The sequence below is a fragment of the Ursus arctos genome, chromosome X (assembly GCF_023065955.2).
Source record: "Ursus arctos isolate Adak ecotype North America chromosome X, UrsArc2.0, whole genome shotgun sequence".
Taxonomy (NCBI): Eukaryota; Metazoa; Chordata; class Mammalia; order Carnivora; family Ursidae; genus Ursus; species Ursus arctos.
The window spans coordinates 12,833,311-12,851,982 of record NC_079873.1 but is presented as its reverse complement, the minus strand read 5'-3'; the positions used below and the strand labels follow the sequence as shown (position 1 = coordinate 12,851,982).

General features: G+C 42.6%; 1 protein-coding gene across 2 annotated transcripts in view; it reads right to left on the bottom strand.

Annotated features, from left to right (window-relative positions):
- Positions 1 to 611: 611 nt before the first annotated feature.
- SYAP1 (synapse associated protein 1) overlaps positions 612 to 18,672 on the bottom strand; it is a 31,661-nt gene continuing 13,600 nt past the window's right edge. Inside the window, exons 5-9 of one of the 2 annotated variants that reach the window (XM_026480266.4) lie at positions 16,698 to 16,837; positions 8,821 to 8,969; positions 7,406 to 7,464; positions 6,846 to 6,993; positions 612 to 4,275 (exon numbers count right to left, since the gene is read on the bottom strand). In XM_026480266.4, the coding sequence (XP_026336051.1) occupies positions 4,148 to 4,275; positions 6,846 to 6,993; positions 7,406 to 7,464; positions 8,821 to 8,969; positions 16,698 to 16,837 (624 nt within the window). In that variant the 3' untranslated portion in view covers positions 612 to 4,147. The remainder of the gene's footprint in view (positions 4,276 to 6,845; positions 6,994 to 7,405; positions 7,465 to 8,820; positions 8,970 to 16,697; positions 16,838 to 18,672) is intronic. The other variant, XM_048213279.2, reaches the window with a different exon arrangement.

Here is an 18,672-nt window from a genome sequence, read left to right as displayed (position 1 = left end):
TACCCAAATCCTCCATTACGTTGAATTGATCTATTATCTCTATTTCCTAGGTCACAGATGTTTTATTTGTATGTATGTATGTATGTATGCATGTATCTAAGCGAGCTCTAGGCCCAGCATGGGGTTTGAACTTTTGAACTCAACCCCAAGGTCACGAGTCACATGCTCTACCAACTGAGCCAGCCAGGTGCCCCCATTAGGTCACAGGCTTAAATTTTTTTCCCCTCAGCTTTATTGAGAACTGGTTAACCTTGGTGAGTTTTAGCTATAGCCACAGCAGAAAGCATCATCAGTGCTCATCACAGTTATCAGGGAAGAACAAGACAGATCAATGTTACTATCACTACCAGAGGAGGGAAAAATCCTGCAGTAGCTTTAGAGTAAAAGACCTGCTGAGTGGATTAGAATGATTTTTTAATATGAAGGACAGCCCACTGCACTTGAGGTGAAGTCTACAGTGAAAGTAAAATGTTTTCTTAAAACTCAATACCTTCTTCTCAAGGGAGTTTTAATTCTAATAGAAGCCTACATACCGGATAACTTTGAAATATTTACAGGTCCTTATTGGAAGAGAATTTTTAGTTATTCAGGAAAAACCATTATAACATATCTTATCACTAAAAATGAGGTTTATTTATTCAGAACAAAGTGGAATATAGTTTTTTCATATTGGAAATAAATCAGAATCCACTGAGTAAATGCTGTTAAAAACTAATCATAGTTTAACAACTGAAATCATAAACGGCTTCATCTGAACAAATCCCTAAATGTAAAGACCAGATAAACAATTGATGATTTATAAGAAATATGTAACTGCATGTGATTAAAGCTTCATGAATATATGTCATCTGTCATGACTCATTAGTTTTCTAAGCACCATCATTTTTGGGTATTGTAACATGTGCTTTGTAATTTTATTTTCCTATCAATATAGTCTGGAAATAATCATTTATTAAAAAGACCTGTTCCCCCACCCCCAGAATAAAACTGATTATATAAACTGTATCAAAATTCCTACCAGTCATATTTTTCAAAGCTGAAACATAAATTTGCTAAAATTAAATGCACCTAATTTTTACAGTTGAAAAAGGTTCTACTTTAAAATGGAGGGGAAAGTCTATTACCAGAAAGAACCATTATCAAATTATTTAAATTATAGAAGCACATTCACAGTCCTGGTTTTTATACCAAAGTGGTCAAGGAGGGAAAAAAACTATTGCAAGTTGGATGTGATAGTAAGTTTTGTTTTGTTTTTTTTGGTAAACCTTTAAAATGTCCTAAAAATCCTATTTGTAATAATAGTTTGTGAAAAACCATCTTGGCTACTGTAGGGCATCTGAAAGCACTGAGTTATAAGTATCATTGCTCCTTATCTCTTAAAAGATAAGGTTCTCTAGCTTAAATTTTCAAAACTTAAAATTGAGATTTCCCACTTCGTATAAAAAGTTGCCACTTTTGCATATAACGAGTTTGTGACATTGTAACTGAGTTGGCTGTGGCAAGAGCATAAGCTCCTGCTAAGACTGGCTGCGTCCTGGGACTTGACTTGCTTGTCATGAAGTGCTGTAACTGCAAAGAAAACAGTTTGCATTCTTGTACGATAAGACTCTAGGTACCTAAAACTGGCCTTAAAGACATAGTTTGGTTCCATACTCTATTACTTTTTCAACTATTTTTATTTGATTTTATGTGCATGAACGTGCCATACATGGCCCCATCCATCCTCTATAGCCTTCAGGGAACATCAGCCCTCTGATGCGGCTCAAGAACCTCAGAGAAAGCTTGTGAACATGCGAAACAGTTCTCAGGGAGCCTTATCTGCGCTTTGTAGTGTTGACATTTTCCTCTGAAATGTGTGACATGAGAGAGATCTGACTTAGCACGATTACTCATGGTCTCCCTGGGAGCTTGGTTCCTCTTTATTTGGCAGTGTGGAAAGCAGAATCGGCAGCAGGAACCGACTGGAACAGCAGAGGAGGCATCTGTAACACCAACTAGAAAGACACCATCATCCAATGAAGCTAGTGGAAGGGTTAAAAGTAAAAACCACCAGCAACCTTGACTGCCCTGAGGGCACTAGTACGTCAGTCCAATATGCCTCAAACTGTAAAGCCCATTCTAATCCCTGGGGGTCTCAGTAACCTGCAGAGTCTGGGCCAGCAGGTCTGTGGCAGGGCCTGAGACCCTGTATTTCTAGCAAACTCCTAGGGCAGGCCATCGCTGGTTCCTGAGCCACACTGTGAGTAGTGAGGTATAATCCCCACAGTATGAAGCTTATGGGTTTTTATGCTCAGCACAGCTTGTTGGCTATCCCCCAGGCATGTAATAAATACTTAGAAGTTTTCCACTTAACATGGTTACAAATTATTTTTCCCTTTAAAAGAATACACTTTGGTTACCTGTATCTCTTAAAAGAGAACATTTTACTCCTATTTGAATCATAAAAATACAGCATAACTGTATTTTTATGCTGTGTATTAAATCTTATTTTAGCCTCTTATTTTCATAAAGCAATGCACAATTAGGTTGTTTTTAAATGCAATAAGAGTATCACATAAAGTTGATAGTAACAACTATAACATGTCTATTGTCATTTTAGTTTTTTTTTTTTTTACTTTCTCTGAAACCTTTGCTTTTTTGTATTTATTCAACAATGTGAATTTTAGTACATATACCAAGAGCCAAGCACTGTCATATTCTGATCTGCTTACATCCAGGACTTTTAGCTACTTAAAAACATTTTACATGTTTCCTTCCCTCCAGAACACTCTACTTTAAAAACACCCAAACTTTTTCCTTCAATAGGATTATTTTAGAAGTTGCCAGTCATCATCTCTGAACCCAAACTCAGTAATCAGCAACTGTGGCACCACAAGTGGAAATCCCTTGATAATGGGGTCAGTGGTTTCATAGAATACGTGAGTTTATTGCTATAACCCAAGGGATCCTAGCTGAGACAGTCTGGCTCATTCACAAGTGTGTACACCAAGCTACAAACAAGAGTAAAGCTTGGACGCACACCTAGTTCTCTTGTTGATTATACCTTTGCCAGAGGACCATGGACTAATTTTCATGGTATCAGTTTTTCCTACAAAGGATTGTCTTAATTCTATTCCCTTTTATGAAATAAAGTTTCCTTGAAAAATATGAACATTCTAGGAAGCAAATGCCTTGGAAGTGTTCGGACATTAAGACACCTTGTTCTTTTAAAATACCATATCTTATGAGCATGGGCCTGCTGGTGTAGCAGAATACAAGCAGTGAAGTTCTGTAAGTTGTGCTAAGAGGAACACAATTTTATAAGGACAGATGGTTTAATTAAGACAAACAAAGCTGAAACATTTATATGTGGTGATAATTTAAACAAAAACGAGAGACTGTAAGGTGAATGGGCTTGTGAAGGTCATTAATACAAAAAGGACAAAAGGCCCTACTTTCTACAAAAACTGTGATATGGAATTTAGGAAAGCAACAATATTAAATGTGGTATAGTTAAAACAAACAAACAAACAAACAAACAAACAAGAAATAAAGAAAAGGCCCCAGAGAAAAACAAATGTTTTTGCACAGTATTTCTCAACGTCAAATTTTGTGATGTTTACACCATTAAAATCAACATAATTATCTTACCTTTTGGCTTCTAGATGGAATTTTAGAAAATACCTAGCAAGAAAATAGTCTTGAAAGTGCTTCTTCTTAAGTTCTTTGGTACAATTTGGTCATTTTGATAGTTATCAATCCATTAAGAACTTCAACATACACGTATCAGTGAAAATGCAACAAGAAGTACAAATGTTTAGAAAAAAACAACTGAAGAATAAATTATAATTCTGACCTCACGGAAAACAGAACTCTAAAATTTTACTTGCATTTCTGCGGCAAAGACATCCACAGTGACTACACGAATATCTCTAATTAGATTTATATTAAAGAAATATTACATAAAACATCCCTTTTTGATTAGAGTAACTATTCTATATATGTTTTTTTAAAAGCAAAAAAGGCAAATTTCAGCTTGAAAAAAGAATAATCTTGAATTTCATAGTTATACCCATCTTTTGTGCCTTCTGATTCAGCGAGTGTCGTCATCTAGAATTTAATGTCAGTCACAGAATGTTAAGCATTATTCTTTTATTTCAGGAAAGAGCTAATTTTCCTCCTGCAGCATTTTCTCTATTTCCTTATCCCAGTTTTCATCTCGTTTCTCCGATTCTGTCACCACTTCATATTCCTGAAGTTCCTGTTGTAGTTCTTTTTCCCAATCTGCAGAATCTTCTGAAAGAAACAAATGAGAAGGAAAAGATTCTCTCTGAATTCACAATGCTGGTTTTAACAACTCGGTCAAGTATAATTCCCTGTGGAAGTCCTAGCCTTGGCAATTTTTAACATCTCAAGCTTCCTCGCCATGTCTGTTCAGAAAAATGGACCAAATTTTAACAGTAACTGAAAGGAAATATGATTAGAAAGATGAATCGGGTAAGTGCTATACTACTGGGTATTATTTTGATTTCTAAAACCTCTGCTTTTCCTTATATTTAAATGGACAGTTGATAATTAATATTTGGTTGCAAATAAATTTTTACCACTATCAACAATGACCATGGTAGAAAAAAACAGCTAATGTTTCTTGAGCACTCAATGAGCTGGGCACTGTGCTAACTGCTTTCTACATATCACTCCTTTTTTCCCCCCCATCTTTAGAACAATCCAAGAACTAGATACACTGCTGCACATTTTACAGGTTGGAAAACAGAGGCTTAGAGAGGTTAAGTGACTTGCCCAAGAACACACAGCTTGATAGTAACACATCCAGATGGAGCCACGCTTCACAATCTGTGCGTAAGCACTTCAGCGTCGTCTCCCCAGAGTGGCAACGGATACCAGAACCTGAAGTCAGGAGGTCTTTTGATGAAGCCTGGCCCTGCACACTGGGCTCCATCTACGCTCTCACGTTCCTCTTCTGCACTGAGATTCAGAACTGCAACTTTCCGCTTAGACCCTCAATATATGGGTGTGGGAGGGGATTTTAAGTAATCTCTACCCCCAAAGTGGGGCTCGAACTCACGATCCTGAGATCAAGAGTCACACGATCCGCTGACTAAGCCAGGTGGGCACCTCCCTTTTCTTCTTTTAAAAACAAACCTTGGGATGCCTGGGTGGCTCAGTAGGTTAAGCGTCTGCCTTCAGCTCAGGTCATGATTTTGGGGTCCTGGGATCGAGCCCTGCATCGGGCTCCCTGTTCAGCAGGGAGCCTGCTTCTCCCTCTGCCTGCTCTGCCTGCCGCTCCCCCTGCTTGTACTCCCTTCTCTGACAAATAAATAAACAAAATTAAAAAAAATAATAAAAACAAACCTTAAATTTAGTAGCTATAGAGAAAACAAAAACCCAATGTTTTCATTTTTTTGGCAGCAGAGACTCAAGGGGAAGGACACGGTATGTTGCATGGCAAACCACCAATGTCACAAATATTTATTAGGGGCTTACTGGGTGCCAGACTCCATGTCAGGTACTGTGGGATGACCAAAACAAGGTGTAATTGCCCTTGAGGAAAACTTACAATTTAGCTGCGGGGCCGAAACAATGAATACATAAAAGAATATTATGTGGTCCAAATTATAACTCGGGCAGGAGTTCAATGAAAGAACAGCTTGCCCAGAGCAGCCAGCCAGCACCTTATGAATCCCGCCTCAGGGCAACTTCCAGTTTCCTGCGGGGTCTGTGCTACTAGCCATCACCGGCAAAAAGGGAACCAGCACACAGGCTGCTCTGGCTGTCGCCTACAACACACGGGACTCTTGCCCCCCGTCCCTCCGCGGTGGCCAGCAGTCATCTCTATCAGAAACAGATGGGGGAGGGAGGGGTCTGAGGTAGCTAGTGAGCCCAAGTTTTCACTTCCCCTCTGGCCTCTCTTTGCCCCAGAAACTCTTCCTACCTCCTTCCTTCCCAATTCTTTCCTCCAGAGTCCCTCCACAGTGTGCCATCAGGGTTCCAGTTCAACTCTGGGAGGCTAGTTTTCTCACGGGTGCTCTCTGTACAAATGGGGGAAAGCCGGCTTCCTGAGTACATTGTAAGTCTCAGAAGGCTTCATAAAACACTCTTGGTTTGATGATGATTAACCCGAGCCTTTGCTTTTCATCCAGTAGAAAGCCACTCATTTGTCCTGATGTGCCAAAGAAATCAGCCGCCCCCCGCCCCCAGCTTGTACTTTGTCTCTAAATTATTATTTTTTTAAAGGCAGCATGCTCCTTCCTGAGGCAATGCTCCTGTGGCACAGAGCAGCAGGGAAAAGAATCTTCTACATCTAAGTATAAAGTCAAGGGGCGCCTGGATGGCTCAGTTGGTTAAGCATCTGCCTTTGACTCAGATTACGAGCCCAGGGTCCTGGAATCGAGCCCCATGTCAGGCTTCCTGCTCAGCAGGGAGCCTGCTTCTCTCTCTGCCCTTCTCCCTTCTTATGTGCACATGCTCGCTCTCTCTCAAATAATAAAATCTTAAAAAAAAAAAAAAAGTATAAACCCAAGTAGAAGGTTAGAGGATGCTGTCTCTAAGTGAAAGGGTGTGCACTCTTTGTCACCTGTCGCTGGCTACATGTTCTTGCGGCTGAGGTGCCTTGGACCAATCACTTATCCTCTCTGGGCTCAGTTTCTCCTCTCTACACTCCTGTGCATGCTGAGGCAGGGGGATGTGAGATCTCGTCACGTGTGCTAGAATCCATCTTCTAATGGGGAACAGAGAAGCAATTCTGACGCAGAAGTTACTGTGTTTGTATATCTGCTTCAGAATGACATTTTCTACAATCGACTTCGGAATCGGAAAAGAGCACAGCTATTTTGTTTGTCTGGTACCTTCTAGAACGGCTGTCTCCTCCTCCTTTTTGTCAAGAACCAGTTGCTCCATTTCCTTCCTCAGATCCTCCTGATTTAAGTTACAGGCATCAAAGGCGTCACTGACAAACTCAGAAACCCCTGGACTGGTAGAAATCTCCTCTTCATCCTGAAATGCAACAAAGGAGCTCTGGGAATGGTTTTCTAAGCGGCAGTTAGCGCAGCGTCCCTTTCGTCTCCTTCCTCCGCTAGTCAGATGCTCACTGCTCTCTAGCCTTCTAACCTGCGCGGCTGCTTGGGAACCAGATGAGCTACCACCTGAATCCACTATGCTTCCTCACAGTTTGGGCCACTCCAGTCACTCAGTCCAATTCCTGAGAACACATCTAAAATGACTGATACCAGGGAATCGCCTCATGTCTCAGCTACAGGTCCCTAAGTACGCAAGTGCTGGACCCCTCTTCTTCAAAACAGATAAGACCCATATACTTAAGCAGTTTCAAATGGGATCTGAGATAGTTAACACAGAGTTACTGCATTTCCAGACATCAACTACTAGGTACAATGTAAAACTGTATTACCTCTTGAGTTTTAAGCTGAGATTTGATTACGACAGGTGGCGTTTTGGGCCGTACTGCCTCTAAGAAGTGAGAATAAAAGAGACAAAAATTGCTTGATTCAATTCTGAATACATATTATAGTAACAACTAAAATATCCACAAGTACGACGATACTACATAATTTTCAGAAATGAGCTCTTATGTTATGCTTTCAAGAAATAGCTAGGTGAGACCATTTCAACTCCTTTCTTTTGGGAATATTTTTTTTATGTCATCCTATTTGATACTCCTCATATAAGATTTCCAAGCAGGAAATAAATTTTGGCCTCAGTGTTAACTGAAATCAAATTCAGGAATAGTTCTGCTCCGTCTTTTAGGATAATGAGAATTCAGTTATTTATCAAATTTTCCATTTGTCACGAATGCTAGAAAGCACAAAGCAAAGTGCAATGCTCAATCACAGCTTCCCCTCTTTCTCCTGGGCCACATTTTCTATCTTATGAACCTTACTAGGTTCATACTAGGCATACAGTCTTTACTGAATCCTGTCTTAAGCCCATTTTGTGATACAGGCAGTATCTGCTAAAACAGCATTTTCTAATAAAATCAATGAAAATAAATAGTAAAGAATAATAGACAATTGGGATTCTTTTCAACACCCATATGCAAAATGCCAAATTTTACTGTGTAGAGCACCTTCATTACATTTCCCTGACCCTAAATGCAGTGTCAGGTTCTTTTCTAGTGGTCTGTACAACCCTTAGGATACATGGTTTTGCATAATTATTTAAAATTCCACGAACAGGTAAGTCACTAGTTGTAATTAGTACCTACACACAGGTGTTCATGAAACGTTAAGATTATGACACAAAATATCTTTCTTCTTATTTTTGAATACCTTCCTTATTTGAATTACTATTACAGATCTTAAATTGCTGCTGGTATTATAAAACACTAGGGGTCAACTGTCATGATAAGAGTCCAGTGTGCAACGTAACGGTGCCTAGGTGTGAGCTTGACACTGTAACTTGGCGTGGAATGGAGCTCGGTTCTGCTCTACAGAGTACAGTACTAGGGGAACATCGGCTTGGAAGGAAGGCAGAGAAACAAAGAAAAGCAGTAGACTGAATCCGTAGAGGACAGAAGGTATAAAATGTTACACGGTGAAGGGCAAGGAGGGAGAAGTAAAAAGAAGTAAAAACCCCGAAGACCAAGAAAAAGAAGGCAAGGGAAAGCAAAGCTTGGGGAAGACGTGACAGCAGGGTCAGAGAGAGGGCAATGAGAATGAATATTCCTCTGGAAAGAGTTTTCCAGAAGATGACAATGACATTTTTGGTACGTACAAGATGACAAGCTCATGAGAGTCTCTAAGAGTATTTTAAAAGTAACTTTTTTTTTTTTTTAATTACACACGGTGAAGTCTTCTCTGAATATACCTGTCAGTGGCAGGTCTTCCTCAACGCCATGGTTCTTCTCCTCCTTCCCGGAGGCCTGCTGCTGGGCGGCCAGGGCTGTGAGCTGGGCTGACTGCTTAATCAGGGAGACCCGGTAAAAGTAGTTCCTCCAAAACACTTCTTCCTTCACACTTTTCAGGACAGACAACAACACATTTGAGAATGCGTGCAGCGCATACAAATGCACGCGGGGGTTATTTGTTTTAGTGGAGGTGGGAAGAGATTTTTTCAGGGCATTTTCAAATCTGAGTGAGGCTCAAAGGAGATTCTCACTTGCTTTTGTTTTTTTTTTTTAAAGATTTTATTTATTCATTCGACAGAGATAGAGACAGCCAGCGAGAGAGGGAACACAAGCAGGGGGAGTGGGAGAGGAAGAAGCAGGCTCATACCAGAGGAGCCTGATGTGGGGCTCGATCCCATAACGCCGGGATCACGCCCTGAGCCGAAGGCAGACGCTTAACCGCTGTGCCACCCAGGAGCCCCTCTCACTTGCTTTTGAACCGGAAGCCGTGGGACAGGACAAAAAGAATAGCTCTCTTCTCCACAGCAGCAAAAGGTAACTCACAGAACACAGATGAAACCTCTGCATTTCTTGGGATTTCAATGACACCAACACTGTGTCAAGCAGGCACTGTTGTGAGACTCAGCAGAGGCAAGCAGGCACTGTTGTGAGACCAGCACTTCAACCTGGGAGACTGCAAGTGCAGCCGGGACTGCACTGTATTTGCTGTTTACCGAACAATTAAGAGCTTTCAAGCAGTGACAAGAAAGGATTGTGGGTGTTGTTTTGTTATGAAAGGCAATGTCTGGCAGCATGCAAATAACTAGCAATCAGTACGAGTTAGCAGTGAGGTGGGAGATGACTGATAAGAAGACTGAAGTGCAGTTCAACCTGAGAACCTTCAGTGGTCCTCAAACTTGTCTGCATATGAGAATCATCTGGCAGGGGGTGCTGGTGACCAAGTTGGGTAAGTTGAGTGTCCACATGGGGCTGGCCTGGAATGGGGAGTGACAGCCTGAGCCGGGAGAAGAGGGTGTCTGAGCAGGGGAGGGGGTAGTGGTGAAAATGGAAGATTGGGTACACGCAGGGGGTTGACCAACTAAATAAAAATATTAAGGATAGTGCAAGCCAAGTTTCTCGTGGTCAGAGAAGGGAGTTACAAACATTGAAAGGGAAAATTCTAGAATGATCCCTGTTGTGAGGTAGCACCATGAATACACGGTTTTCATTCAATAGGGATGCAAATGAGTGTATGTGTATATACATGAGCACACAAATATTCCCTAGCTCTGACCACTGAGTGAACCAAGGAGTAGTGACACCCCAATAGCAGTGAACATGACTAGTGTTCAGATCTCGGTGTCTGTATACCATTTTCCACTAAACTGAACCAGAACTCTTTGGATAACTGGCCAATTCCAGGGTTATACAGGAGAGAATAAGATGAGCCTGGACTACTCCATACCAGAAAGCAAGGAAGCACTTAAAAGAATGATGAGAATGAGTCAAAAAGACACAGAACCCAACTTGAATGGGCTCCCACTGGCCAAGCTGGTGGTAATCTGAGCATCAAAATAAATAACGAGAGCAACAGATTATAACCATTGCATAAAACAGAACCATGAGTCTATACAGATACAAATAAATACATGAATACATTCAAATTCTGATGAGGAACAGAATATTTTTACAGAGTTCAAAGTACCTCCCCAGAAAATACTTACTACCTTCAAAGAGGAAAGCGGTAACTTTACAGTCAAGAAGTTTGGCAGAAACCTCTTTAAAAAAAAAAAAAAAAATTAAGAAAAGGGGCGCCTGGGTGGCACAGCGGTGAAGCATCTGCCTTCGGCTCAGGGCGTGATCCCGGCGTTGTGGGATCGAGCCCCACATCAGGCTCCTCTGCTGTGAGCCTGCTTCTTCCTCTCCCACTCCCCCTGCTTGTGTTCCCTCTCTCGCTGGCTGTCTCTATCTCTGTCGAATAAATAAATAAAATCTTTAAAAAAAAAATTAAGAAGTTTGGCAGAAACCCCCTTCATCAAGTGAAGTGACCAAAGTGTGGACAGTAACGGGACAAAATGGCAGTGTGCACACCTGACAGGATGCAACAGACTGAAGGACACTGATGGGACATGAAAACTAAATGCAACATGTGAGTCTGCACTGGGCCCTTTTGCTAAAAAGGACATTGGGACAAATGATAAAACTCGAATGGGGTCTGAGAATCAGATGGCAATAACGCATAAGTGACAATTTCCTCATCTGAATGGTTATGTAGGAAAAGCTTTGTTTGCAGGAAATATGCACTAAAGCAGTCAGGACTGATGGAGCACCAGGTCTCAAATGAGTGAAAAAAAAAAGTTTTTATGCTATACCTCCAACCTTTCTATATAAAGGTGTCAGTGCTTAAAAATAAAAAACGATGACTATGCTTTCCACAGAGAATTAAATAAAATCTTGAGGGTGGAAAGCAAAACAAAACTCAACAAAAAACATAAAATGTTCACCCCTATTACCTAACTAGCAATGGCTTTGGTGACCTGTGGAGTATGTGCAGGGCTTTTTTTTTTTTCTTGCCTGGAGGTCCCTCATTTTGTGTTCCCAAAACATTTTGCTAGTAGAAGTGACAAAATGGTAACAGAATGCCTCTCTACCTGTTGGTTTACTCGAAGGGATGCAGGGTCTTAGAATGGGGAGACACTTGAGGAAGAAATCATGACTGAAAAAGATGTTGAAGGAGTAGAAGAAAATCAATGAGAACTAAGAGAAAAATCTGAGACACAGGCTTATGGATGAAGGCAGGACTTGCCTTAGGTAAGACGTAAGAACACACGGTTGTCACACCTGTGAATGGTGAAGTTGGGCCAGGAGACTAGCTTTTTAAGTGACAAAGGCTAGGGTTGTTTTTTTTTTTCTTTTTTAAGAAAGGGAGTGGGGGAGGGAGAGAGAATCTTAAGCAGGCTTTACACCCACTGTGGAGCCCAATGTGGGGCTCAATCTCACAACCCTGAGATCATGACCTGAGCCAAAATCAGGAGACGGACACTTAACCAACTAAGCCACCCAAGCGCCCCAACAGAGGCTGGCTTTTTTAAGCGACAGAGGCAAAATACAAGATTATCTACACGGGTCAGGCTAGGTAACAAGATGACATGCTGCTAGATGCAGCCCATCTTTTCTTTCATTAATTCCACCAATATTTACTGAGAGCCACATGCCATCAGGCTCTATCCGGGTGATTCAGGGACAAATAAGCCAAGTTATCTGCTAACCCAGATGGTCACCAGAATAATGACCTCTTACTTAAGTTCTTACTATGCCAAGTAAATAACAAGTAGCATTTCCCAAACTCATGTGGTCTCACGATTTTCTTTTTGTTATAACATCCCTTGGAAACAGTTCAGCAGGAGGGAGACCTGGCTTAACAGCAGTTCGTGAGGTGTTATTGTCAACCACAAGTTTACCTAGGCAAACAAGAGTACGGCGGTGGCCACTAGATAAGCTAACAAAATCTGAGGCAGCATTAAAAAGCAATGCAAGGAGCACCTGGGTGGATCAGCTGGTTAAGTGGCTGACTTTTGCTTTCAGCTCAGGTCATGATCCTGGGGTACTGGGATTGAGCCCCGCATCAGGCTCCCTGCTCAGCGGGGAGTCTGCTTCGGGATCCCCCCCACCCCCCATCAGTAAGTACAATAAATAAATCTTTAAAAAGCAATACAATAAATACCTATAATGTGCTCTTCTGCAATTAGACAACACTTTACATTCACTTCGGAGAACTCACTTTTGGAGGTTAAACACCTGGATGGTGAGGGGCTACAGAGATGAAGATACCCGGGGAACAACAACAAAAAAGAAGTGGGGCTCTTTCCCTGGATAAGTTCAAGAATCTTACACTGTTAACATCACCATTAGACAGAAGTGAGCTTAGCTTCACATGAGGTAGTGAGCTGCATGAATGTTTTCAAAGTCACTTAACTCCGAGCTCTATGAAATATCCAAAATGAGAGAGGTGTATCACCAATCTACAGCAGATTATGGGCAATGTTTGCTCTCAATAAAAACAAATATCTGGACTGTTTCCTTTCCCAGAGTCTCTCCCTCTTGATGTAAGAGGAAGAGGTCACAGAGGCACACGAGAAATACTCTGTTACACTCTGGACGGAGTCACAATGCGCATGACATATAAAGATTCTGAGAGGGATGCCTGGGTGGCTCAGTCAGTTTAAATGTCTGCCTTCGGCTCAGGTCATGATCCCAGGGTCCTGGGATCGAGCCCCGCATCACGCTCCCTGCTCAGCGGAGAGTCTGCTTCTCCTTCTCCCTCTGCCCCTCTCCCCTGCTTGTAAACGCTAATAAATAAAATCTTAAAAAAAAAAAAATTCTGAGAAGCCCTATGATAAAGAAAACCATGGAACGTAGGAATTCCCAAATGTCTATCTTACCACTTATGCTTTCATGGACTATTTTAAGTCGTTAGAATGCTGTAAACACCCTCTGGGAAACCAAGGGCATAGGTCAGTCCAAGGCTGCAAAGGACTTGTGATTTCTCTACCGTAGTCAGAGTGAAGGCCTCAGAGGGTGTTTGTGATGCAAGAGCCCTGGCTCATGCCAGCACTGGTGTTGCAGGGAAGTGTTAATGCACCATAAGGTATTCTGAAATACAGAGCAAGTGTTTGTTTTGATTTATTTTCTAAGTTGTTCCTGGCTAATGATGGCTTCTGTTTACAACAAGTGTCTCAAATGATCAAAGTTGCACTTCTGCATGCCAGGAAGGAAAGTCCAGAAGTCCTACATTTGTGTGTGATGGCTCATTTGTTTGATTACGGAAGTTTCAACAACAACAAAAGTGGAGCGACTAGGACAGAGAAGCCCCATGTACCCATGACCTAGCCAACAATCACCAGTATTTTGCCAATCATGCCTTATCTATGCCCCTCTCTCCTGCACACACACACATTTCTCTGGGTGTGGGATGGAATATTTTAAGGCAATGCCAGATATTACATCCTTTCATCTGCAAATATTTCAGTAAGCATTTCTAATAGATAAAGAGTTGTAAAAATGATAACCCTAATTTCTGAAATCATCCCTAACAGAATTAACAATAGGAAACTGGAATTATATCACTCAATAGACAATTTACCTAGCCAGCAACAAACTAGACATACTATTTGCCAAATACCAATTCTCCCAATCTTTGAAAAACTCTAAAATTACTCTAAGCAATAAGAGGGAGTCCAGAATTGTTAATAACCAAAGCAATGGAACCAAAGCTAGCTACATGCCTGCCACGAGTACCCCAGGCCACATGCCCCAGCGCCCCCTGGCCTCTATAGACAGTCCCAAGAGCACTGGCAGAGGGCCCACCGTGTGGCCCACGGTGATTCGAACAGTCTTCAAGCTGATGGATCCTTTAGGTGCAAAGCCCACTTGAACCCCAGAGCTTTGCTACTCTCCTCTCAGAAGGAGGCAGTTATTCAGAATAGGTACAACCTCAAATTCTGAGATGAAAGAGTGTCCAACAGATATATACACACGAACTGTTCAAAAGCCAACTCTCAGGGTTTTGTAAGCATAATAGTAAAGAACAGATCAGATAATTTTTTTTATATTCTTAACTAAAAATAGCTATTTATTTATTGTAAAGTAATCTCTGCATCCAATGTGGGGCTTGAACTCATGACTCCGAGATCAAGAATCATGCCCCAAAAATAGCTACTTTAGACACAATCTAAGAATTAGATTTGTAATGAGATTTTAGCCATATAACACAAATTTTTTTTTAGGAGGGGAAGGGAAGGCTACAAAAATTCACCACCAACATGTTGATAATTATGAAGAGTTTCACTAAAAAGTAAAAATAAGTAAAAGGTTCAATACAATTGTTGTTACAAGTCTGGAAGAACACTTGTTCTTCTCTCGCTGACAGGAGACCTTTGCTTCCATGTGAACCAAAGGGCTAGCAAAATTTGTTAAAACCCCTGTTTGGGGGGTGCCTGGGTGGTTCAGTCAGTTAAGGATCTGCCTTCAGCTTGGGTCATGATCCCAGGGTCCTGGGATCGAGCCCCACATCAGGCTCCCTGCTCAGCGGAGAGCCTGCTTCTCCCTCTCCCTCTGCCTGCTGCTCTGCCTACTTGTGCTCGCTCTCTCTGTCAAATAAATAAATACAGTTTTTTAAAAAACAAAACAAAACCAAACCGTTTGGCCAGCTAAACATAGCACAATGAACAGGTATTTATTTGTGCTCTCTCTGAAAACACTTCTAAAATAGAAAAAGCATTAAGTAGATAAAATCCACATGACAAAGAGAACTGGTGAGAAAACCACAGGGGAAGCCAGAAAGGTGAAGGGCGAATAGTAATCTACCCTATAGACCAGCGAGCACTGCAGCGAGCTGCACGCAGGAGGGACAGCCAGCAAGAATAGGCCTGTTCACCAGGCATCTGCTCAGAAAGACCTGGGACAGGAGGCACCAGGCATCTCTGAAGGCTGGTGCAGGTTGGGCTCAAGACAGGAGGAATGGTGGCAAGGCCCCACAGGAGCAGCCAGCTGGCTGTGACTCCCGTGCTGCCCCTTCCAGCCAGGGACTGTGTTCCCACGCAGCGGAGAGTGACAGTTAACAATGAGCCAAGCCACTCCACACTCGGACAGCTGGCACGGCTGAGAGGGGTCAGGCAGGAGGTGGAGTCCTCCTCTTGGGGAAGCCACCCAGCCCTGGGCTACTGAGCCTTCCTGTCCAAATGGTCTGTGGGAACACAGCTTTAAGTGCTCCTTCAGCACGGCGCCTTCAGATAGGAAGGACCTGCAACATGAATGACGGAGCCCAAGACAAACACAAAAGTTCAGAGAAAAGCACGGAGACAAAAGAGTATTTCAAGAAAACTACACTCCATGTTCTCAAAGAACAGGAAGATACTGCACCCATCTACAAAGAACAGAGTGCTGGGGCACCTGGGTGACTCAGTCAGTTGAGCAGTTCAGTCTTGATTTTGGCTCAGGTTGTGATCTCAAGGTTGTGGGATTGAGCCCCATGTCGGGCTCCCCTCTCAGCATGGAGTCTGCTTGGGATTCTCTCTCTCCCACCTCACTCAGCCCCGCTCCCCGCTCATGCTCTCTAAGTAAATAAATAAATAGATAAAATCTTTTTAAAAATCAAAAAAATTTAAAAGAATAGAGTGCTATAAAAAAGGAACACTCATAGAGTAATAAAGACTGTGGACTAAAAATACAGCAGATTCAAAACAAGGAATTGGAATTTAAAAAGGTGAATAAGAGCCCATGGTGGCAGAAGGGAAGGGAAAGGGACCCTGGTGGGGGGGGGCTGCTGATACCTGTCAGGGTTGTATCCCTCAAGGTATGCTTGCAATGGAGCTCAAAGGACAAACAGGGATTTCTGGAGGAGAAGAGGGCCTTTGGGCAGGGGAAAAACCTTGGGTGGGAAAGAGAACAAGAACACTGTTGCCAGAGAGCAGAGCCTGAGTGGAAAAAGGCAGTGGGCCAGATCCTGATGAGCCTTGGAGACCTTAATTTTATTTGGAAGACACGGGTACTTCGGTTGTTTCCGTAGGAAACTGTGTCCAGCTTCTAACTGGGGATAAAAGAGCACATCTTATCTTCACCCTAAATTCCCTATTAAGTTCACTCTCTGTTTTGATTCTATGGCTGTGTGTGTGTGTGTGTGCGTGTGTGTGAGAGAGAGACAGACAGACAGGCAGACAGAGAGAGACAGCTAGAGCGCAAGCAAGCGAGCTGAAGGGCCGCAGAGCCTGTTCTCATGGAGAGAGAGCAGGAAACCATTCCACCACTTTTCCCTGATACTGTGCACAGCACTGCTCCGGCTCAGGAACACAATGCTTACAGTTTAGGAACAAGGGCGAATCTCATCCTGCTCAGCAGCTCGTCCTCTTGAAGCATGACCAGGGCAACGGGATACATCTGGTCAAAGTCAAAATTAAACTGCACTCCAGCTGGAGGGTCACGAAGGAAATTCCTCTTGTCCTTTGATGAAAAGGGGGAAAACATGGGGGAAACCATACGATGCAATTAATATGTAACAATGTGTCACTGATTTGACAGATACTGAATTCTCCTAAAGATTTCAGTCACAAAGTCCATTGAGGTATCATTAACCTGTCTGCTTAAGAGAGTAGAGAATGACTGATCCTGTCATATATTTAACAGTCTCAACTGGAGAGAGCCCTGTGGGAGGCCAGGAAATTCAGTTGTGCAATTAGCTGAAATTAGAGTCTGAAATCGTACGAACACGTTTGTTTCAGGGAGCACCTTTAGGTATGTGAAAACTAGTGTAGAATAATCTTAGAAAACTGGCTACTTAAATATTAGAAACTGGCTACTAACAGCACTGGTCAGTTTCATCTCATTTTGCCCATGTTAGATTTTAACAATATTTTTGGTTTTTGAGAATTCCTACGCTAATAAAGCAAGAACAAATCTGAACCTAAATGGCTTTTAGTTATGCTACCTTCCAGCCTAAAAACTGCAAAGCCTAAAATTGCCCCCTCATGTTTCACCTGGATCTCTAGAGCAGCCCGCTGAAGGGGCAGCTGTCTCCAGTCCCATTTTTCTTACCCAGAGCAACCCACTTTCTCCCCTACCCAAGAAAAACGTGTGTTTCACCTACCACTAAAATCCTTCAATGACCACTTTGTTGCCTTTAAGATGAAACCCAAACTTATCAGAAAGGTATAAAAAGGTCTTCATGATTTGGCTTCCTATCCACACCTCCACCTGCATCCTGTAGTCCAGTCATACCCAAATGCTTACAACTCTCCCTATCTGAACCTCAAACCCTACCCTGCATCCCCCAAACATCCACACACCCTCCTCCCAAGACTCAGTAACAGCTCCAATGTCATCAGTTCTGTGAAGCTTCCTTGAGATCATCCCCTCCCCTCTCCAAACCAGTGAGATGCCCGTCTCCTTGTTGCTTCATTACCATCCTGCATTACAGTGCTCATCACAGGGAGTGACGCTGCATGTACTCATCTAGCAGCTGTCCAGTAAGCCTTCAGGCTTTTGGAGGGCATGTCTCATTTACCTCTAGTCCTAGGACAACGCTGGCCTAGAGGAGGTTCTAAAAACAATTTGCTGAACTGAGTTCTCATAACTACCTAATGACAGCATTATGCCCCAACATAAGGCGCTTAAAGGGTTACTCTGCTCTAGGCTCTGAATTATCCCAACTAGTGCTTGGCAAATCAGAGAATGCAAGGCAACTCTGGCAGAGATTGCTAATTATCTCCCAGTATCCCTTCCTTCCTTCCTTTTAGGATCACAACTCTTGAGCTCCAGCTGGGCATGTGGCCACCCAGCCAGAGACCGGATTTCCCAGGCTCCCTGGCATCTGGAAGTGACCATGCATCTAGGTTGCCAAAGGGATGTAGGCCTGAGTGATAGGTACAATTTCTGAGTCTCATCTTTCAAATAGCCTGGCATGCCAACCCATCTCTTTCCCAATTCCCACAAGCTGGAATGCAGCCAAGGTCACGGGAGCTGCCTTCACCATACAAAAGGCAGACAACACCCTAGAGGCTGGCACAGGAAAGGATTAAGACAGGAAATACTTGGGTCTGTAGATGATTTTGTGGGCAAAGCACACCTGCGTGGACCATCTACCTCTGGACTCTTACTTGAGGAAGAAGGAGGGAGAGAGACAAACAGCTTATTTAACCTTCTATATTTCTGGATTTCTCTATTACAGCAATTTCGTCTATCCCCTGACAAATTCCGTGGCCACTATAAAGGATGTACTAAAGATCATTCAAAGCCTCTGTGCCATGCTAAAATCTGGGGTGCTCTCTTGTAGGCGTGTC